Source organism: Coffea eugenioides, unplaced genomic scaffold, assembly GCF_003713205.1.
Source record: "Coffea eugenioides isolate CCC68of unplaced genomic scaffold, Ceug_1.0 ScVebR1_1468;HRSCAF=2321, whole genome shotgun sequence".
In the NCBI taxonomy this organism is placed as follows: Eukaryota; Viridiplantae; Streptophyta; class Magnoliopsida; order Gentianales; family Rubiaceae; genus Coffea; species Coffea eugenioides.
In genome coordinates this window covers 11,028-34,279 of record NW_020861872.1, presented here as the reverse complement: position 1 = coordinate 34,279, position 23,252 = coordinate 11,028, and the positions used below count along the sequence as shown (strand labels likewise).

The 23,252-nt window shown below is 35.2% G+C and overlaps 3 protein-coding genes and 2 pseudogenes across 4 annotated transcripts; 1 reads left to right on the top strand and 4 right to left on the bottom strand.

The window, feature by feature from the left end:
• Positions 1-228: 228 nt before the first annotated feature.
• LOC113755406 (protein NEN4-like) lies at positions 229-1,232 on the bottom strand. 2 transcript variants are annotated; one of them, XM_027299411.1, is made up of 4 exons: positions 1,172-1,232; positions 997-1,074; positions 749-916; positions 229-669 (listed from the first exon to the last, which is right to left on the bottom strand). In XM_027299411.1, exons 1-4 carry the CDS (start codon positions 1,214-1,216, stop codon positions 580-582), a joined length of 381 nt encoding a protein of 126 aa, XP_027155212.1. In that variant the 5' UTR covers positions 1,217-1,232; the 3' UTR covers positions 229-579. The 2 variants fall into 2 exon arrangements, with proteins under 2 accessions (XP_027155212.1, XP_027155213.1); XM_027299412.1 differs by having other exon boundaries at positions 229-662.
• Positions 1,233-2,097: 865 nt separating this feature from the next.
• On the bottom strand, positions 2,098-3,078 carry LOC113755399 (probable carboxylesterase 12). Its single transcript, XM_027299406.1, has one exon. The coding sequence runs from the start codon at positions 3,076-3,078 to the stop codon at positions 2,098-2,100; it is 981 nt and encodes a 326-aa protein (XP_027155207.1).
• A 9,060-nt stretch (positions 3,079-12,138) lies between these two features.
• LOC113755398 lies at positions 12,139-13,891 on the top strand (annotated as a pseudogene).
• A 1,635-nt stretch (positions 13,892-15,526) lies between these two features.
• Positions 15,527-17,279, bottom strand: LOC113755397 (annotated as a pseudogene).
• A 4,594-nt stretch (positions 17,280-21,873) lies between these two features.
• On the bottom strand, positions 21,874-22,919 carry LOC113755396 (probable carboxylesterase 12). The gene has a single exon (XM_027299405.1). The coding sequence runs from the start codon at positions 22,917-22,919 to the stop codon at positions 21,930-21,932; it is 990 nt and encodes a 329-aa protein (XP_027155206.1). The 3' UTR covers positions 21,874-21,929.
• Positions 22,920-23,252: the final 333 nt, after the last annotated feature.

Sequence of the window (23,252 nt, the reverse complement as noted above, 5' to 3'; positions counted from 1 at the left end):
TCATTATACCAATTCAAATTGAGAAGTGTGCTAAAGCTTGATGCGCTAGAATGTTGTTTACTCATGTATTTACTTGCACATTTTTCATGTTTTCGGGTACATCAGTGCTCTAAAATCGACAGGTGAGAAGATGATAATGCAAAAGAATACCATATGAACTTATCATTCTAGATTTAAGATGTATACACAACTTTGTACAGTTTGATGACAAGTAAGAAGAGCTTCCCAAATCTAAAAACCAGATAACCAACTTATTGTAACGTGTATATACAGTTGGTAAATGAGTAAAATCACTAATCAGCAAATCAGTTAATAAAAGAATCAAAGAATGTAAGAATCAAATTTCTGTCGTGCAGCCTTTGTTCTGTGGTAGAGAATCTGCTTATTGTATCTGAGCTTCCATTTGATTCTTTGGAGAATTAATATTTCGTGGCCATGTGAATCAATTGGCATGAGGAACACTGCAGAAGGATTGTCCTCCGTCTCTGATCTCGTTGGCCTTTGACAGACAGACAGAGATAGTACTTTGACATCTGGAGATGCAAACATATGCAAATGACGTGAACCAGCTCCATCATCTCATCGCAGCAGGGAATGAGAGTGCCTTAGGAGAACACTGAGAGGCTTGCTTTGCGCTTTGCACAACAGATTCCCCACTCTTACTGTCATCTAGGTAGAGCTTTCAATCAGCGATATTGCATGAAGGATAACTAAGGCAAGATTTATAGGATAAAAACTTCAGTCTAACCTTTCCAAGACTTCCTGTTGTATATGGAACTACTCTATGACATCCTACAGATGGTGGTGGAGATTTCCTGCTGCTTTCTCCATATGGAAAATTTCCTCTATTGCTTCTTAATGTCATTGTGAAAGAATTATACCGTTTGTCATCCATTGCATTTGGAAAACTCGACTCCTGAAGTGTAACTACATAAGAACCTCGATAATCAAGGACAAAGTGGATGGAATAAAAGTTGGTGTATGTAATGCGTATACCAGGAGACTCCTGCTTCGTGTTGTCATACTGGAATTGTTGTTCCATTTTCCTTGCAGAACATTTGGGAGGGTTGATTCCTGGGAAAGTTGGATAATTTTTAGGCAGTAAGTAATCACTTATATGATTCTTCTCATTATCAGGCAAGAGAACAATCGAGAAGTTAATGATGTATACCAGGAACAGGACTGTTGCACAATGCTTAAGGACTTCCAAATTCATCCGAACATCATCTAGGCTTCTGGAATTTGAAACATACAAAATGTTGAACTTTGAAAACTTATTCCCTTTTTTTAATTTTTTTGATGTAATTATGAATAGTATGCAAAAGTATTGTTAATGAATTATCTATTGATCCATCATTAATCGAATAAAAAATATTCCGTGCTAATGGTGCAATCCCTCTATTTCAACTCACCAACTATTTGACACATGTAGTACCAAGAATCTATAATCTAATTTAATTAATTGCAGAAAAATTCTAAATTCCTTCTTCTTGTGTTAACTAATGTAGCACATACTTTTGTCGTCATGATGTTAAATATTGTTTTTATTTCTTCAAAATATCTTGGTCAATGTTTCATACAGAAGAAAAAGAATATTCTGTCGATTATCCTTCCGGTACTATCATACTTTTAGAATTCAGAAACAAAACTAGGTACGATAACATCATAACACACGTTCCCAATTACAAAAGAATAAATACGAACAACTAAGAAAAATTAAAAAAAAAGGTCATATGAAATTGGAATAAATATTTATATAGCTGGCCAGCTACGTGTCTTTATCATTGTGTGCCCAGCCTCAAATAGAACCTAAATCCAAAGGGGAAAAAATAGAGAAGAAGAAGAAAATTAAGCACGAATTTAATATAGAAAGAAATTATAAAGGGACAACAATAATTGACTTGACCTATCACTAGCTTAGCTTATGCATTCTAATTGTGGGATGATACTAGGCTAAAAGATAATGTATATGTATTTTGAAAGCATTACAACCTCAGTCTGGAATCGTTAATAATAATAATTGGCCATCGTCTAAAAGGAAGCTTGTCTTGACATTAAGGCCTTTTTAATAATCCACTTAAAACTCACAAGATGCATCTACACCCCATTCCTTCCGATGAAACTAGCCAACTTTTTCAGCAAAGACAGAGCATTTTCTCCCTTGGGAAAGAAGAGATTGAAGACATGATCTTCCCCTGCAACATCCACAACCTCCACATCTCCAGCCCACTCACTCTTCTCCAATGCTTCTTTGTAAAACCATCCCCTATCCTTCAAAATATCTTGCTCAGCAACACAGACCAGCACCCTTCTGCAGCCTAGCCTGGAAAGATTTGGTTCCATCACAGGATTCAGCAATGGATCATCTAGCCCTGTGGTATTTGGGTAAACAAAATGCCAAGCGGCCTCAACATAGGACTTATCCCAAAAAGAAAGATGTCCCTTTTTCTCCAATCTTGTGGCTTCACTACCAACTGGCTCTTTGCCCCAAAAATAAGGACAATTGAGAAAAATCCCTTCAACATTGACACCTTTCAGCTTCTCCAGCCCGACCTTTAAGGCCATGTTGTGTGCTATGTTACCACCAGCGCTATCCCCACCAAGAAACACCCGATCAAAATCAGCATAGCCCCTGAGCCATGCCTCAGGACCCTCCCCGTTTAAATGCGAAGCGACCCATTGGAGTGCAATCCAAGAATCCTCAAAAGCAGTCGGTAAAGGGTGCTCGGGAGCGAGGCGATAGTTTACTGAAACTGCTACAACATCAGCTTCTGCAACTACTGCATTGAGGTACGTATGATAAAAAGGGGAGAAGGCGGATTCGACGAAAAAGCCTCCTCCATGGAAGTAGACCAGAAGAGGAAGTTTTGTTCCCTGTTTGGCTTTCTTGGGCAGGTAAAGCCTTCCAGAGATGTCCAGTTCTGGTGAAATTTGCACATCTTTGGATTCAACACCGGTTTCTTGATCCACTGATGCAGCTACAATGTCTTTCCCTGCTAATCTTTCCACCCTGCCGCCCTTGTATACTCGCATTAAGGGAGAGAATTCGTGGAGTATCTCAGTTGAGTTTGAGGCCATTGTTAGAAGGTGTACAAGTGAGAGGGCGCGCTTGGGAGGGATTTCAGGAATGAGAACAATATATAGCCGAATGCCCGGGAAAGCTTTCATAAACCCAAGTTAAAGGATTGAATAAACAAGATGCTGGGGTCCCAACCAAACACTAAAATAAAAGGTTGTGGGGTAGATACTAATAATTCTCTCCCTCCCATTATTAAAACTGTCATGCTTTTTATTTGAAAATATCTCAAAATATTTATCATCTTATCAAATTCAGAACTATTTTTGGTTTCCTCTTTCAATGATATTCCTATCTTTATCTATATTTCATTTTAAATTCAAATTTAAATTTTGGAGAGCAACTTTGGAAACAAATCTATTAATATCACCGTCAAATCACTATTGTTAAAAGTTGAAATCCCAAAATACAACAAATCATTCGGGACGAAGGGAGTAATTGCCTTTCACGTAAGCAATTAGTTCCATACATATAATCTTCTTTGGCATCCCTTTTTTTCTAATTTCTTTTAAGTTCCTAATTACAATCACTCATGCCTTATCATTCAACTCAATCCAACTTTTTCTCCACTATTTGACACTTAAAATCTTCAATAGTATCCATTCTGTAAGGGTGAAAATATCTCAAATTTAGGGATAGAAGAATAATGTTTGATTGAGAATTTAATCGCATAATTTATTTCTATCGGGATGCATTTAAAGTTAACTATTGAGTTCGTCGTGTAAATATAGCGTTAATGGTTGAAAATCGTCCACAATTTTCAAACTTATGGTTATAAATTCTTGCTTATTTCTACTCAAACGTATAATGTGTATAATCTTGCTATTTTCAAGAAGTAAGAATAGTTGCACCGCAAACAAACTGTGTCACTTTAAGAGTCACAAACACATAAGAAACTTCTGTTTGGTTGAGAGTTTAAAGAACAGCGTGAGTGTTTATTTGTTTATGAGTTATATTAGATAGGAACCAAAATAGGGATAAACAAAGAGAATAAACAAGTAGTTTAGTTATATTTAAAATAAATTTCATGTTTAGCTATATTAAACTACAATTAATTCTTAGCCGCCCATTCGTTGATTAAAAACGTTTTTCCTATCTCAATATTTAATTCTGCCGCCGGAACTTTTCGTCCCTCCGTCTCTTCCAAAGGTTAGCATTGGTGGTAGTTGTAGGTAAAGTAAATTTAAAAAATCTTATATCAGTCCGAAACAATTACTTAAACGTGTTTGCCCCCACGTGAAATGGGTTGGTGGTTGGCCTCTTCCGGGTCCTCATTCGGGGTCGAATCTCCGCACAACATCAGCTTTCTTCCGTGCATCTATCGTGCTAGGTTGGTTGGGGCGTGGGCCGGTGAAGTGGGATTAGTCGGGCCGCCTTTTAAGGACTTGACCCGGACACCACTCCGCAGCCAAAAAAAAAAAAAAATTACTTAAACGTGTTTAGTATTTGATTCAGGATCAATGATAGTTTTCACGTGAATCTCATAGTCAATGTTTGCTCAAACACCTCATAAAGCATGTGTGTTTCAAAAAGTAAGATTCAATTCATGATGAGTAATCAATTAATAATAGTAATGTGATTGTTGTATTAGTAGCAAGAGAGAATGGTCAGAACAGGAGGAAAAATATACAAAACATAAGAAGAGAGAGTAAAGAAATAGATGGGAAAAAAAACAAGAATAGGAATGGAAAACCGAAATAATTGAATAAGCGGGAAGTTCGATTTGTCATAAAACTTGGGACATGGCATTATAGGCTAAATAAGTTTACTCCTACGACTAATGTACCACTCGGTACTGCACGTCCAGCCAACCAAGTTTTGGGGACTTGAACTCATAATAAGACAGTTCAATTTTTAACCAAATTATCTTCACCGACCAAACGTTCTTGTAAAAAAACAATCTATGCAATTTTTTCATGGCTAAAGAAAGGTATCGTAGAGCTTTTCGTTTTCTGCATGTAGACATTATGCGTTTTGGTGTTCCAAAAATTTTTTTGTTGGTCCACTCTTTATTTTTTTCCATTTTTACTCCAATAATCAGATATAATCATTATATGTTCATTTAAAGTGTTAATTTTTTTGAAAAGTGACGTTAAATGAGAAAATATATATGTGAAGAAGTTTATTAATTGTTAGTATATGCGTTCACATATTTTTATATATCAACGAGTATGCACTAGACACTATTAGAAGAACCCATCATTATACAACCACCAAATGTCATTACACCTAAATTTGATACATTAATTGCTTATGGTTATGGTAACTAATTATAACTATAGCTATTTAGAGAAAAGAATGACATAAAATCTATAATCTTACCTCTACAATGTAATTATATTGTTAAAAGAATTAATTTTTTACAAGCATAACTTAATTTTCATAAATTAGTTTAACTAATAATTAAATTTTTGTTACATGGCACTCGCATGTGTTGACAAATAATTGTTTACTTTTGACGGTTCATTTACGCAATTGAAATAATTTCCACCAATTAATGAGCATTTTTTAGCAATTTAATTTTCGTGAGTTGTCACTTGAATTCATCAAAGTTTCCTTGAGTGCATTCAAGGGTTTCTTCTAAAGTTCTCTAGATTTATTATCTTTATTTTTTTCTATAAGCGAAGAGAACTTAAACTCAAATCTCTTATTTACACTTGCATAATAAAGATTTGCATCTATTACGTATTCTATTACATAATGGAAACACCCTATTCATAGATTATGAACTTCGTCTCAACTGTCTACGAATATTTAGTGCTAAAAAATGCACCTTCTAGTTATCTCAGTTTTTACCGAGATCATTATCTGCATTTTGTTCCTTCAGTTTTGGGACGCTAAGAAACTTGTTTACAAAAGGGAGAGACGCATAATCAATTTCAACAAACCATGAATTTCTGAAAACATTGGAGGCCTTTTTTATGCCAAGTCAATGGGAGAAAAAAAATAAAACGACAAGTCATTAGGACCTTTTTCGTTGAAACCATCATGTATTTCTTGTTTGTAAAGAATATTAACAAGGTCACTGTTGTTAATTGATTTCCTCGTCCTCAAAGTTCCTTGAAAAAAAAATTTTGGTTGTTAAGGAAAGCGCAAGATTATGCTGTTTAGAGCCATGCACGTGTCATGACTAAAAGTTGCAACTAAAAGTCATCCAAATAAATCATTACATATCATAACTAAAAGTTGCAACTGAAGTAGTCCACCAAGGTCCACAAACTAACTTTGTAGTTTCACTCAATTCTTAAAAGATCTGAAAAGAAAAACAACAACCCAGTAACCAATTTCCTATCTAGTTGGCTCAAGCCGCAAAGCATCGCTAAATCCTACGCTACTACCAACCCAACATCCACCGCCAATACAACCTTCTGCACCAGTTTAAGGCATGTACGACTAAACCTATAATGTGGTACAGTAATTCGGTGACTTGCTTTACATGTCTCTTACTATCAGTCACGAAATAATTTTGTCGCCTCCTTTTTGCCCTCGGATTTTTTATGTGATACGCAATCTGTCTTACTTGAACGTTTGAATTGGTTCCATAAATGATTATCAGTCCAACTCCCATATAGATGTCATTTTTATACAACTATATATTGAGTGTGTCTTTGTATCATACATTGAAACTTTCATAAAGAAATATCTTCTTTTAGTAGTTATAAATATAGTGGACTTAAGTGAGTTCAATTGTGCTAAAGGCAACAACCCAAGTGTTATGTGCACCAGTTCAAGAGAATTTTTGAGGGCTCGCGCCCCAATTTGAAAGGAGTTTTGGTTTAGCATCAAACCAAAAGAGCAAATCATGGGCTTTTGAGCCATTAAATATTTAATGATATTTAGGTTCTTTTGTGTTTTCAATTTTAGGTGCCTTTTGAGTTTAAGAATTATTTTTTAGGGTTTTGTACTATCTCTTTTGTACTCTGTTTCTATTCTAGTAAATCTGTTATCCCTTCGTCTGTGGACGTAAGTCAATTGGATCGAACCACATAAATTTCGTGTTTCTCTATTTGATTTATCTGTTTTATTATTGTCATTATTGAGTTGTCAAGAACCCTATTATTCTCGTTGGCCAATTTTCTGGGATCAGATCTAACAAATTGGTATCAGAGTTTTAGGTTTTGGGTCATGGTCAGATTTTGGGGTCTTGATGACAATAACAGGTTTTGAATGCTACAGAAAGTGAAGAAAAAATTGTAATTGGAGTTTAGTTGGGTTTTGAAGAAGAGTTATTTGGTCCGTTAGAACTCATTGAGGGTTTTGAGAAGAAGGTGGAGCAAGATTACTATGTTTATGGTTTTTAAACTGTTGGAATCTATTGAACCTTTTGTGAGATTTGGCCCATTGGGACCTGTTGAGCCTTTTGCATCTTGGTTCATTAGTGGCTCGTTGTGGTTCGTTGAAATTCATTGGGACTTTTATGGAGAAAGTGGAGTTTGTTTGTTATTTGTTTACTATTTACCGATATTGAATACACCCCAAGGTAGAGATTTGTTGAGTGTGTTTTTGTATCTCAAATCGAAACTTTTATAAAGAAGTATCTTCTCTTGATAGTTACAAATATAGTGGACTTAAGTGAGTTTAATTGTGTTAAGGGCACTAGACCAAGTGCTATGTGCACCAGTCCAAGAGAGTTTTGGGGGACCGGCGCCCCAATCTGAGAGGAGTTTTGGTTTGGTATCAAACCAAAAGAGCAAATCATGGGTCTTTGGGCCATTAAGCATTTAGTGATATTTAGGTTCTTTTGTGTTTTCAATTTTAGATGTCTTTTGAACCTAAAAATTATTTTCTAGGGTTTTGTACTCTCTCTTTTGTACTCTCTTTCTGTTATAGTAAATCCGCTACCCCTTCACCCGTGGATGTAAGTCAATTGGACGAGCCACATAAATTTCGTATTTCTTTGTTTGATTTATCTGTTTTATTATTGTCATTATTGAATTGTCAAGAACTCTATTATTCTCGTTGGTCAATTTTCGGGGACCAGACCTAATACGATATACATATATATATATATATATATATATATATATATATATGAAAGTATTTATTTTAATCAACTATTTTTATTCTCCTAAATGACATGCTTAATTGAAAAAAACCCAAACAACCTTCTCTCCACTATGCTTTGTCCATAGGAGGGAGATTTTGACGTCAAGTCAAGGTCTCTCTCTCTCTCTCTCTCTCTCTCTCTCTCTCTCTCTCTCTCTGTTTTTGTTTTGAATAAATCTTTCTTATACTGATAGTGTATATACTATCACGGTTGGATCTATGACATTTATGTAGAAGTTGAATTTTAAATTCAAATTTTACATATTTGTCATTCATCCAACACTAACAGTGTATACACTATCAGTGTAGGAAAGATTAATCCTTTTATTTTATATTTAATAAAACCTTTTCTAAAGTATTTTATGGCTAATTACTCAGAATATTGTCTAAAAAAAAAATCGGACATGTATTGGTCTGATAGTGGGTGCATACAAAACTATTGCTACTGGGCTGATCCAAATTAAAAAAAAAAAAGGGAATAGTAGCTGCCGAGCTGTGAATAAATTTTTTTTTTTTAAATATGTGCTAGTGCTGCCGGGCAGTGTCAGCCCGGCAGCGACTGAAAAGGTTAAAAAAAAAAACTGCCTCCATTCAATTGCCTAGTTATTTTCAGTAGGTGTATATCCTAATCGCAAGAAAGCAGGAAGCCAGAGAAAGGGAAAGGAGGAAGGTGACTGGGAGGCTTCCATGCCTTAAAAAAAATAAAAGGAGGCTTCCAAACTGGGATTGAAGAATTAGGGACAAACATTTAAGGTGAAAAAAAGAAGAAGGGTAGAAAACATGATTAATGTCAATAGTAATGTTACAGAAACACATGTTAAAATTTTTTTTGGTCAATATTCTGAGTAATTAGGCACAATTGGGGCCACAAAAATCTGGACAGAACAAAAAATTTTAATCCGAAAGTGCGAAATACATATGTATTTATGCATATAAACTGTCAAATTAATGTAATATATTTTTTAAAATATTTGGAGGAGGACAAATAACTAAAAATACAAAAAAAAAATTTCAAAATTATATTTTAAGGTGAAACAAAAATATGAAGATTTATAACTTGGGTAGCCAGTAGCTCGTGTTCCGTCCTTCGGAGTAGAGGTGGCAAATCAACCCACTTAACTAAATTTATCCATACCCGCCCATGAATAGATGGGTATGGGTATCTTAAATTTTTGTATATGGGTATTATTGGGTAACCCATCAAATCCAATTAACCCATTTAGAATTCTCTTCCCTCCAAGTCTTTTCTTTTCCCCCACCTTTTTTTTTTTTCAAATTTTTCATTTTGTCATGATGTTAACTACTTTTGTTTCATTATTATTATTTGTTGGTTTTATCTTATTATTTTATTTTCTCTTAATTTGTTAACTTGCTCATTTTTTAGCATTACTAATTTATGATAAATTTTAGCCTATTTTATTATCTTTATAAAATGAAATTTTAAATTTATATATGAAAAAAATGTTAGGGGTTCAAAATTTTTGGATTAAGTTTTTATATTAATTTTTATAGTACTTAGTTCAAATTTTTATATTCTTATTATTCAATTATTAAATAATCGGTAATTTTGTGACAGAGTATAAATGAAAAAAAATTGGTAATTAAGTTTATTGAACATTATAAGTATATATTTAAAACTAATGATGGGTATAAAGAGTGGTATAAATTGATAACTTAGTTTGCAAAAATGAATTTAAATGAGTTTACAAAAAGTTAAAATAAATGGGTTATAAATGGGTAATTGGTTTACCCAATTCATTTTTTGACTCACCCATTTATACCCATCTAATTAAATGGGTATAAATGAGTTGACTCACTTATACCCATTATCCATTTTACCCAATCCAAACCCGCCCAAGTCACCCATTTTGACACCTCTACTTCGGAGCAACCCGTCTTCACTTGCTTTGCTTTTTATGCTTCTTGCTAAATGGAAATTAATCTCCAAAAACAATAAATAACTAAAAAAGAAATTGTTCGGAGCATAGTACAAAAGCAGGCTGGCTTCCTTTGCTTGGAACACGGTATCGAAGTGGCCGCCGAAAATGGAGAAGTGAAATATATTACTATTGCAGCCAGCGGTGCCGCAATTTATGTAGTGTTAAAGAGCTCAGAAGGGAATGGAGGACGGCGCACTTTGGAGTTTGGATGGAACGGGAAAAAAAAAAAGAAAAGAAAATAGAGCAAACAAAGAAAGCAAAGCTGCAATAAGGCAAGATGGGAGGGGAAACTAAAGGGGGTGGCTCAAGTTACTTGGATGCTCTCCAGCCGTCCCATCTTCCATCGCTTACGCCTCTTTCTTTCATGCACGTGGGGTGCCCACTTCAATTCCAACGGCAGGCAGACATACAGCTGGCTTCCCTGAAAATGTTTTTTTTTTTTTAAAAAAAAGTGATCTTTAAAAAAATAATAATAATTGTGCCAAGTGCCGGACTGTATCAATAGATTGATACCACACTCCTGTCAGAATCATAAGTGTCTGACTTTTCTTTTCTTTTTTTGCCAATATTCTAAGTAATTAGTCATATTTTAGTGGGAGTTTTCTTCTCTCCTAAACTATAACGTATGTTTGTTTTAGTTTTTTGTTGTTTTTTCTTAGATCTAAAAGTTTTTTTCATATTTATATGTTAGATTTGGAATTTGTTAGGTCTTCATCTATATGTTAGATCTGGAATTTTTTAAATCTTCTTATTAGATCTCAATAGCAGTTCTGAATTTAAACTAATTGGATAGCATATCTAATGGAATAGACATGCACAGATATTTATGGACCAACTCGTGCAATTGGCTAGATTTGATGGCTTGTAATTTATAGTATAATTTTTTTTGTTTTGTAACTATGTTAAATCTAATGATTTTTCAAATCAGATATATCTGTAACATGTTTTGTGTATTTTATGTCATTAATGCAACTTGTCAAATCAACTTTTGTTATTAAGCAAATCGTGCTAGACAATTTCAAACTTGTCTATTAATAATAGGATTAATCTTTCTTACACTGATAGTGTATACACTATCAGTATTAGATGGATGACAACTATGCAAATTTTGAATTTGAAATTCAACTTTTGCACACATGTCATGAATCCAACGATGATGGTGTATACACCGTCAGTGTAGGAAAGATTTACTCCTAATAATATTGACTTCTTTTTATAGAAAAAATTTGAAAAAAATTAATGAGTTAATGGAAATTTGGGTTTTACCCATTTTTGCTTCTAAGTCTCCTCCAATTATAATTTCTCTCTCTTCTAACAACTTTTGTCTCATTCAATAAATGTAGATTATTCTTTTATCCATATATGGTAACTTTGTTTAGTACATAGTTAAATGTTACATTCATAAATTCATTTGTTTGATAAGAAGTAATAAATTATTAACGGAAAGATAGATATCTACTTTTTTTTTCATCTTGAATAAAAAATGAAATTTAAGTATTTGTATTATCATGAGAAAATCTAAGGGATAATTACAGAAACCTCCCCTGAGGTTTCTGACAGTCTCAACGACCTCCCCCGAAGTTTTGAAAATCCCTTATACCTCCCCTGTCAGATTATTGGGCCCTAAAATGACAACATGGATGTTGAATTGACAGAAATATCCCTGCTGTTGAAGTAATATATTCTGATAATAATATGAATTAATTAGTGAAATGTCTAATACATAGGATTAACTAACTTAACTGGAACATTTTAATCAGTTCTTGTAAATGGATCCTCAGATGAAAACGATTTTCAGAGCAACTAAATCAAATCCTTTGGTCCATGATTGTTCTCCATAAGTTAAGGTTTTCAACTATAGCTTTTTTCTGTTTTGCTTCAGCAAACTGTTATCTAAAAATGTCCTACAACTCTCTATAAATAATTTGGTTGATGTATAGGTTTCCAAGTGTTCCTTGCTTTGATAAACCAAAGGACAATGAAATTTAATTGTGATCCAAGTATCTTCTGTCTCAATAATTTCTAAATAATTTATATTCTGATTATTCAAAACTAAAGTTGCAGCTTTACTTCATGATGCAGGGTCAATTATCAGATGGTACTGTAATTGCTGTAAAGCAACTTTCTTCCAAGTCTAAACAAGGGAACCTCGAATTTGTGACTGAAATAGGAATGATATCTGCTTTGCAACATCCTAATCTTATAAAGTTGTATGGGTGCTGTGTTGAAGGAAATCATTTAATGCTTATCTACGAATTCATGGCAAACAACTGTGTATCACGAGCTCTTTTCAATAAGCTCAGCTCTATTCAACGAACAAGTGCAAGTAAATTTGAAAGAGATGCACATAATTTTGGTGGATATATAGCAAACTAAGTAACTAGTTTGTCTTTCAAATGTCAACAGGAAAGGATTCAGCAAGCAAGATAAAGTTAGACTGGCCAACAAGAAGGAAAATTTGCCTAGACGTAGCCCGAGGTCTGGCCGACCTCCATGAAGAGTCAAGACTGAAAATTGTCCACGGAAACATCAAGACTAGCAATATTTTGCTTGACAAGGACCTCAATGCTAAAATCTCTGATTTTGGCCTGGCGAAGCTAAATGAGGACGATTGTAGTCACATTGGCACCCAGATTGCCTGAACTATGTAAGTTCGTTGTGTCCATGTTTTTGGAGAATCTGTAGAGGTTTTAGCTCCTGCTTCAAATATCTTATCATATATAAATGGCAATGTGATAATAAAACAGGTTAAAACTTACCTTCATTAATCATGTGGCTAAAGCTTAAATGCCTGCCTTCATTTTGTCACTTTGACATATCTGCCATATCAGCGGGTTGGTCTTTGTTTTCACCTCTGAAAACAAAGCAACAAGAGCTTCCTTTGATAGTGATCATAACCTCGTGACCTGCTTATATTGTAATGAATGTTCCCTTAATACTTGCTCATGCAGAGGTTACATGGCTCCTGAGTACGCGATGCTTATATTGTTTTCACCTCTGAAAACAAAGCAACAAGAGCTTCCTTTGATAGTGATCATAACCTCGTGACCTGCTTATATTGTAATGAATGTTCCCTTAATACTTGCTCATGCAGAGGTTACATGGCTCCTGAGTACGCGATGCGCGGTTACTTGACTGCTAAAGCAGATGTTTACAGCTATGGAGTTGTAGCATTGGAAATAGTCAGTGGAAAAAACAACACAAATTACAGGCCAAAGGAAGAATGTGTTTATCTTCTTGATGAGGTAAAACTGAAATTCTTCAATTCTATTATTTTTACTTCGATTTCCACTAGTAATTCTCACACATTCACAATCTGAAACCTGATCAGTATCTCATTGTCTTTCCGACTAAATTGCCGTAAAATTTCCAAGCCTACACTGTCTTCCCTCATAGGATTCTAATGCAGCTTGTTCCAGTCTAACTTTTGTCATTTCATTCTTCTGACCAGGCCTATGTTTTACAAGAGAGAGGCAGTCTACTAGAACTGGTTGATCCAGACTTGGGGTCCAAATATTCATCAGAAAAGGCAACTCTCATGCTAAATGTGGCCCTTCTATATACAAATGCATCCCCAACTCTCAGGCCTACAATGTCTCAAGTTGTGAGCATGCTGGAAGGCCAAACAGATGTTCAGGACATACTTTCTGAGCCAGGGTTCTCAACTGCCCCTTCAAAATTCAAGAACATAAGAAACCATTTTTGGCAAAATCCAAGTCCCAGTCAGACTCAAAGCATTTCATCAAGCGGTCCACATTCCTATTCGTCCGTCTCAAATGCAGATATTGAAGAGAATAGAACCTTTCAAAACATATTGAGTAAAAAGTAGTATTCTATACACAAGTAAGTGTATATAGCATAGCAGTAACTGCAGGTGAAGTCGCCTTGAACATGTTTGTAGGTAGTTCAACTTATACTTGTATGAGCACTTTTGCAGAAACCTCAGCCACAACCCAACAATGTTGACAGCTTTCTCTTGCAACTCCCATGCAAGCAAATATATAGACCTCCAAAGCAACAGTACTGTTTCTTTTTACCGTTACAAATAACTGCTTTGAGAGCCGTTGGCATGAAGCAGAAGACAATTTCTTGCAATACATCCTGACCTTTTTCCATCAGTTTCACATACACCCTCTGAAATTTCAAAGGAACAAGATTCTATTGAAATTTTCAACATAAACATCCTCACTAATGACAATCTTGAGGACAGAGGTGGAATTTTTTTATTTTCTCTCTCCTGATACACATTTTATATTCAATGTCCATGTCAATTGGGTTGAATCTGATACTATCTACTTAGTTCTAGGGGAGGTATAAGGGATTTTCGGAACTTCAGGGGAGGTCCTTGAGACTGTCAGAAACCTCAGGGGAGGTTTCTGAAATTATCCCATTAATTAAATTAGCTTCTTTGTAATACATGTGTCAAATAATTGGTGAGTCGAAATAGAGGGATTGCACCCATTACATTGTACAAGTAATACTCAACCAGTATCTATCTCGTGTATTAGCATGGAATATTTTTTATTCGATTAATTGTGAATCAATAAATAATTCATTAACAATATTTTTACATACTATTCATATTTACATCAAATAAAATTAAGTATTATTTTTTTCTACCTGACAGTGTATATATTGTTAGTTTTGGATGAATGACAATTATATAAAATTTAAATTTGAAATCCAACTTTTGCACGTGTTATGGATCCAACAGTTACTGTATACATTGTTAGTATATTTAAGATTTATTCAAAAATTAATGTATCTTAAATATTTAACTACCATATTAGTCCTTATAAACTTTATATGTAAATTTATACAATGCGATAATTTTCATTAAATAGTATAATACATAAAAGAGAAAAAGAAATAACATGTATTCTTGGAGATGGTCTTTAGATTTTGGGATAATTTCAGAAACCTCCCCTGAGGTTTCTGACAGTCTCAAGGACCTCCCCTGAAGTTCCGAAAATCCCTTATACCTCCCCTAGAACTAAGTAGATAGTATCAGATTCAACCCAATTGACATGGACATTGAATATAAAATGTGTATCAGGAGAGAGAAAATAAAAAAATTCCACCTCTGTCCTCAAGATTGTCATTAGTGAGGATGTTTATGTTGAAAATTTCAATAGAATCTTGTTCCTTTGAAATTTCAGAGGGTGTATGTGAAACTGATGGAAAAAGGTCAGGATGTATTGCAAGAAATTGTCTTCTGCTTCATGCCAACGGCTCTCAAAGCAGTTATTTGTAACGGTAAAAAGAAACAGTACTGTTGCTTTGGAGGTCTATATATTTGCTTGCATGGGAGTTGCAAGAGAAAGCTGTCAACATTGTTGGGTTGTGGCTGAGGTTTCTGCAAAAGTGCTCATACAAGTATAAGTTGAACTACCTACAAACATGTTCAAGGCGACTTCACCTGCAGTTACTGCTATGCTATATACACTTACTTGTGTATAGAATACTACTTTTTACTCAATATGTTTTGAAAGGTTCTATTCTCTTCAATATCTGCATTTGAGACGGACGAATAGGAATGTGGACCGCTTGATGAAATGCTTTGAGTCTGACTGGGACTTGGATTTTGCCAAAAATGGTTTCTTATGTTCTTGAATTTTGAAGGGGCAGTTGAGAACCCTGGCTCAGAAAGTATGTCCTGAACATCTGTTTGGCCTTCCAGCATGCTCACAACTTGAGACATTGTAGGCCTGAGAGTTGGGGATGCATTTGTATATAGAAGGGCCACATTTAGCATGAGAGTTGCCTTTTCTGATGAATATTTGGACCCCAAGTCTGGATCAACCAGTTCTAGTAGACTGCCTCTCTCTTGTAAAACATAGGCCTGGTCAGAAGAATGAAATGACAAAAGTTAGACTGGAACAAGCTGCATTAGAATCCTATGAGGGAAGACAGTGTAGGCTTGGAAATTTTACGGCAATTTAGTCGGAAAGACAATGAGATACTGATCAGGTTTCAGATTGTGAATGTGTGAGAATTACTAGTGGAAATCGAAGTAAAAATAATAGAATTGAAGAATTTCAGTTTTACCTCATCAAGAAGATAAACACATTCTTCCTTTGGCCTGTAATTTGTGTTGTTTTTTCCACTGACTATTTCCAATGCTACAACTCCATAGCTGTAAACATCTGCTTTAGCAGTCAAGTAACCGCGCATCGCATACTCAGGAGCCATGTAACCTCTGCATGAGCAAGTATTAAGGGAACATTCATTACAATATAAGCAGGTCACGAGGTTATGATCACTATCAAAGGAAGCTCTTGTTGCTTTGTTTTCAGAGGTGAAAACAATATAAGCATCGCATACTCAGGAGCCATGTAACCTCTGCATGAGCAAGTATTAAGGGAACATTCATTACAATATAAGCAGGTCACGAGGTTATGATCACTATCAAAGGAAGCTCTTGTTGCTTTGTTTTCAGAGGTGAAAACAAAGACCAACCCGCTGATATGGCAGATATGTCAAAGTGACAAAATGAAGGCAGGCATTTAAGCTTTAGCCACATGATTAATGAAGGTAAGTTTTAACCTGTTTTATTATCACATTGCCATTTATATATGATAAGATATTTGAAGCAGGAGCTAAAACCTCTACAGATTCTCCAAAAACATGGACACAACGAACTTACATAGTTCAGGCAATCCGGGTGCCAATGTGACTACAATCGTCCTCATTTAGCTTCGCCAGGCCAAAATCAGAGATTTTAGCATTGAGGTCCTTGTCAAGCAAAATATTGCTAGTCTTGATGTTTCCGTGGACAATTTTCAGTCTTGACTCTTCATGGAGGTAGGCCAGACCTCGGGCTACGTCTAGGCAAATTTTCCTTCTTGTTGGCCAGTCTAACTTTATCTTGCTTGCTGAATCCTTTCCTGTTGACATTTGAAAGACAAACTAGTTACTTAGTTTGCTATATATCCACCAAAATTATGTGCATCTCTTTCAAATTTACTTGCACTTGTTCGTTGAATAGAGCTGAGCTTATTGAAAAGAGCTTGTGATACACAGTTGTTTGCCATGAATTCGTAGATAAGCATTAAATGATTTCCTTCAACACAGCACCCATACAACTTTATAAGATTAGGATGTTGCAAAGCAGATATCATTCCTGTTTCAGTCACAAATTCGAGGTTCCCTTGTTTAGACTTGGAAGAAAGTTGCTTTACAGCAATTACAGTACCATCTGATAATTGACCCTGCATCATGAAGTAAAGCTGCAACTTTAGTTTTGAATAATCAGAATATAAATTATTTAGAAATTATTGAGACAGAAGATACTTGGATCACAATTAAATTTCATTGTCCTTTGGTTTATCAAAGCAAGGAACACTTGGAAACCTATACATCAACCAAATTATTTATAGAGAGTTGTAGGACATTTTTAGATAACAGTTTGCTGAAGCAAAACAGAAAAAAGCTATAGTTGAAAACCTTAACTTATGGAGAACAATCATGGACCAAAGGATTTGATTTAGTTGCTCTGAAAATCGTTTTCATCTGAGGATCCATTTACAAGAACTGATTAAAATGTTCCAGTTAAGTTAGTTAATCCTATGTATTAGACATTTCACTAATTAATTCATATTATTATCAGAATATATTACTTCAACAGCAGGGATATTTCTGTCAATTCAACATCCATGTTGTCATTTTAGGGCCCAATAATCTGACAGGGGAGGTATAAGGGATTTTCAAAACTTCGGGGGAGGTCGTTGAGACTGTCAGAAACCTCAGGGGAGGTTTCTGTAATTATCCCTTAATTAATTGCTGAAAAATTCTAAATTCCTTATTCTTATGTTAACTGATTTAGCATGTACTTTGGTCGTCATGATGTTAAATATTGTTTTTATTTCTTCAGAATATCTTGGTCAATGTTTCATACCAAAAAAGAATATTCTGTCGATGATCCTTCCAGTACTATCATACTTTTAGAATTTAGAAACAAAACTAGGTACGATAACGTCATAACACGCGTTCCCAATTACAACAGAATAAATACGAACAACTCTAAAATATTTTTTAAAAAAGGTCATATGAAATTGGAATAATATTTATATAGCTGGCCAGCCACGTATCTTTATCATTTGTGTGGCCAGCCTCAAATAGAACCTGAATCCAAAGGGGAAAAAAATAGAGAAGAAGAAGAAGAAAATTAAGCACGAATTTAACATAGAAAGAAATTATAAAGGGACAACAATAATTGACTTGACCTTTCACTAGCTTAGCTTATGCATTGTAATTGTGGGATGATGCTAGGCTAAAGGATAATGTATGTGAATTTTCAAAGCATTACCACCTCAGTCTAGAATCATTAATAATAATAATAATAATAATAACAATAATAATAATAATAATAATAACGTCAGATGTAAAATATTTTCTTTGGGAAAATAATTTCATTGGAAGTCTTTTTCTGGAAAAAAATTTTTGTTTTCTTCTAATTTTCATATGTTTGGTTACTTTTGGAAAACATTTGTCCTCATGAGTAATTAATTCAATTCCTCACCATATCAAGAAATCCCATTCCTCTCCCGTCTCCACCACAAAAAACTTTCCTCCACCACATACACCACCCCTGCCATCATTCTTTGACCGAGAAGAGATTAAAGCAATAGACACATGAATGATCAATATCAGTTTTTGTTAGGATCCAAATGCGAAGCACACAACTATTAAGACATCAATTACACAATAATTTAATGACAAACAAGCTACAAATATGAAAGATAAACGACACATAATATTTAACGTGGTTCGGCTCCACCACTGAGCCTACGTCCATGGAGAGAAACCTGTTCTTTATTATGAGAGAAAAATCCTATACAAGAATACAATTTGAACCCAAATCCAATCGTTGTATACCATCTCTCATCTCCCAAGAACCCTCTCTCACCACCCATGTATAAGGCTACATATGGCCTCTTGTGTGTCCCTTGGGTGTCTCTTTGTAGTATGTCAACCCACATATTTATAGAAAATATTATTTGGCCAAAACCCAAATAACAATAGGAAACCAATACTAATTCCTACACTAATTCAAAATAGGAAATAACTCCTATTCCTAAACTCATACAAATAGGAAATTTCTTGACTACTATTTCAAGTAACTAAAACCAATTAGGAAACTAGTTATTTCCACACAAAATAAGAAATCTATCTAAAAGAAATTAAGCCAATTTCCTAACAGTTTTCCAACTCAACCATAATCAGTCATAAGACATTGAAGATGACAATGAAATAAAACCAACTCTCACAAGAATATTTTTACCGCTAAAATTCTTTCAAAGATCTAGAATATCTCGGATTGAAATTTCCAAAGCAAAAGCTGGACATTGTTGGTGATATATAGAATTAGTTCATCTCTCTCCTCCGTGGCCAATCTTAGAAGACTTTCTTCCTCCTGTAAAAGTTCCTCTGAGATCTCTTTTTTCTTTATGCTGCCAATCTCCTTGTTTTGTCTCTCTAGATCCTCCCTATTTCTATCGATCTTAATTGTTTCTGTAAGTCCGACGCAGATGCAATGGGATGTGCGATAGGTTGGATTGCGTTTCTGTGAGATGAGGAATAACATGGAATGAATAGAGGGATTGATGATGTTTTGTCGAGAGATATCGGACAATCCCACCGGAACTATTTCCTATGGCATTTTTATTTCTTATGTTGATGAATGTAACTAAGGACAAAAGGGAAAGGATTAGAGCATTGAAAATAACTTCAGTAAGTTTATAAATGAAGTTATTTTACACCCACTTATGGAAAAGATTTTACAAAAGAAATCATTTTCTCAACGCTAAATTGAACCAAACAGCAGAAATCACAAAAAATATTTTCCAGAAAATATTTTCAGTCGAAACCAACAGACTCTAAGCCTCACAAACTCCAAATTGGCCTCTTGCAAATTAAATACACAGTAATTGTGTTTTGAGATATCAGGTACAGAATATGAAATTAACCAACCCCTACTAATGCTGCTCAAATAACAATTAATTTCAGTACAATAAGGAATGTAGAAACGTAATCTTATTATCTTAAGTAGTTTTTTTTTTTTTTTAGAAAAAGTTTGGATGGATTCGATTTCGATCAGCACCATGGGTTAGATATGCTCTTGTGGCCATTTACAAGAATTCTTACAAATTGCCCACCAATACAATTCTCACATTAGCAATAAAATTCGAACACACAATCTTTTATGAGAAAAATATGATCCATTCTTACTAACTGAATCAACTTGTATTAGCAAGTAGTTATTGTTCATTCATTGTTTGAACAAATTGTTTAAAAAAAAAAATAGTAGTAAGTTCCATGTCTAGAAAGCTATTTCCAGTGGACTCGTACTTGACAGCAAAAATTTAATGTAATTTTTGCGCTACTTCTTTATTCAGGGTCACGTTTTCTAAATTTTACCGACAAGTAAATTCTCTGATCGAAGTATGTCTTGGTGTTTCGGTACAAAAAAGCCTTTGTGTTGATTGATGAGGTGCGAAACAGTGCCGAACTGAACCTAATGCAATAAGCTATGAGAGCACTGTAGAGTGTAGACTAATACAGCCAGCAGCTAAAGTTTGTTTGAACGCTCCATATATAGCAGTCCAAATTGCCTTGATTTCTTGGCGGGACTAGCTAGCTAACAGAAGACGCATGACTAAGAACAAGTCATTCTTTCGCAAAAAATATGTTTGAGTTTTACTATCGACACAAGAACTGTATTGATAGGCCATCTATAAGAATCCTTGTAAGTAACATACGATTTGGGAAGCATATTCTAATTTATTTATGGTGGTGATTAGAGCCAAATTTATTTAAACTCTTAATTACCAAAAAAAATAGAGAGAGAGAGAGACCTTTCTTCGATATCTTCAAGGTCATTGACCACGGTAGCTAGCTAGGCGCCACATTTGAAGCATTATTCATCAAGCAGACATTGGTAGATCTAGCTAGGTGCCACATTTGAAGCATTACTCATGAAGCAGCTATTGTATATCACTAGTAGATCATGAAACTTTTTTTTTTTAGTAGATCATGAAACTTACCACTAACCAACCAAGAATTGCATGAATTGTTGTCTTGCCCTTCTTAAATTTTTTGGCCGAATTCTCCTTGAAATCCATTTGAAGCCCTTTGGCTTTGGGAGACATAATACTTTTTCTATTCTTTTTTGTTGAGAAAAATATAATAGAGACCAATTAGGTTTTCTCCTCCTCTCTCTTAAGGCCTCAAACTAAAATTGAAAGTCAAAATCAAACTCTTGACCCCTAACTGTGATTGTAAACCCCGCATGTAGTTTAGGCCATTTGATAACCGTGTGGTTTAAGCAATTGATTGCAATAGTTCCCAACATAACACTTATTTCACCATCTAATGGCGAAGTCAATGGCGGGAGGAGGCGAAGAGCGAGTGGAGGGAGGAGGGGAAAGAGGAGGAAAAGGGAGACGGCAGCCAGTTAGGTGGGGCGGTGGAGGGTGGTGGTGGGATCTTTCTTTTTTTTTTTTTCGCATTCATTTTGTTTGGGCAATTTTATAAACAGAGAAGTTGAATAATTGACTTTCGTAGGGATATCTTTGAATTTTGAACTTTCCCTAGGTATACATTACTTATTATCATTTATATCTCAACATCGAATAGTGATTACTTCCAAAAAAAAAAATTTTTTTTCTGGCTCGTAGTAGGAGATGCAAAAAGGTTAATTACCAAAGCTACCTTGCTGGTCCATTTATGTTGAAAAGCAAGAACTTGTGTATGGCAAAGCTTTTTATTCTCAAGAATGAATTGAACTTTCAATAGACACATAAATCATCCAGGAAATGACGCTAATCAAAGTGGTTATATATCCACTTAAAACTCACAAGATGCATCTACACCCCATTCCCATTGATGAAACTGGCCAACTTTTTCAGCAAAGACAGAGCATTTTCTCCCTTGGGAAAGAACAGATTGAAGACATGATCTTCCCCTGCAACCTCCACAACCTCCACATCTCCGGCCCACTCGCTCTTCTCCAATGCTTCTTTGTAAAACCATCCCCTATCCTTCAAAATATCTTTCTCAGCAACACAGACCAGCACCCTTCTGCAGCCTAGCCTGGATAGATTTGGTTCCATCACAGGATTCAGCAATGGATCGTCTAGCCCTGTGGTATTTGGGTAAACAAAATGCCAAGTGGCCTCAACATAGGACCTACACAAAAAAGAACTGGCCTCAAGGTGTCCCTTTTTCTCCAATCTTGTGGCTTCACTACCAACTGGCTCTTTCCCCCAAAAATAAGGACAATTGAGAAAAATCCCTTCAACATTGACACCTTTCAGCTTTTCCAGCCCGATCTTTAAGGCCATGTTGTGTGCTATGTTACCACCAGCGCTATCCCCACCAAGAAACACCCGATCAAAATCGGCATATCCCCTGAGCCATGTCTCAGGACCCTCCCCGTTTGAATGAGAAGCGACCCATTGGAGTGCAATCCAAGAATCTTCATAAGCAGTAGGTAAAGGGTGCTCGGGAGCGAGGCGATAGTTTACTGAAACTGCTACAACATCAGCTTCTGCAACCACTGCATTGAGGTACGTATGATAAAAAGGGGAGAAGGCGGATTCGACGAAAAAGCCTCCTCCATGGAAGTAGACCAGAAGAGGAAGTTTTGTTCCGTGTTTGGCTTTTTTGGGCAGGTAAAGCCGTGCAGAGATGTCCAGTTCTTGTGAAATTTGTACATCTTTGGATTCAACACCGGTTTCTTGATCCACTGATGCAGCTACAACGTCTTTCCCGACTAATCTTTCCACCCGGCCGTCCTTGTATACTTGCATTAAGGGAGAGAATTCATGAAGTATCTCATTTGACTTTGAGGCCATTGTTAGACGGTGGACAAAGGAGAGGGCGCTCTAGGGAGGGATTTCAGGAATGAGAACAATATATAGCCGAAAGCCGGTGAAAGGTTTCATAAACGCAAGTTAAAGGATTGAATAATGAAGATGCTGGGGTCCCAACCAAACAGTAAAATAAAAATCAAGGCCGTGGGGTAGATTCTAATAATTCTCTCTTTTTCACAAGTGTCGCGCTTTCTATTTTCGATTTTGGAAGACAACTTTAAAACAAATTTATTAACATCGCTCAAATCATTCGTCCCATTAAAAGTATTGTGCTTTTCATTTTAAAATGTTTCAAAATGTTTATCATTTTATCAA

Coding starts and splice junctions, on each gene's coding strand:
- LOC113755406 (XM_027299411.1), bottom strand. CDS start 1,216: ATGAATTTGGAAGTCCTTAAGCATTGTGCAACAGTCCTGTTCCTG. Junction 1,075..1,171: donor GTGCAACAGTCCTGTTCCTG/GTATACATCATT, acceptor CAACTTTCCCAG/GAATCAACCCTCCCAAATGT. Junction 670..748: donor CAACAGGAAGTCTTGGAAAG/GTTAGACTGAAG, acceptor AGCTCTACCTAG/ATGACAGTAAGAGTGGGGAA.
- LOC113755399 (XM_027299406.1), bottom strand. CDS start 3,078: ATGGCCTCAAACTCAACTGAGATACTCCACGAATTCTCTCCCTTAATG.
- LOC113755396 (XM_027299405.1), bottom strand. CDS start 22,919: ATGGCCTCAAAGTCAAATGAGATACTTCATGAATTCTCTCCCTTAATG.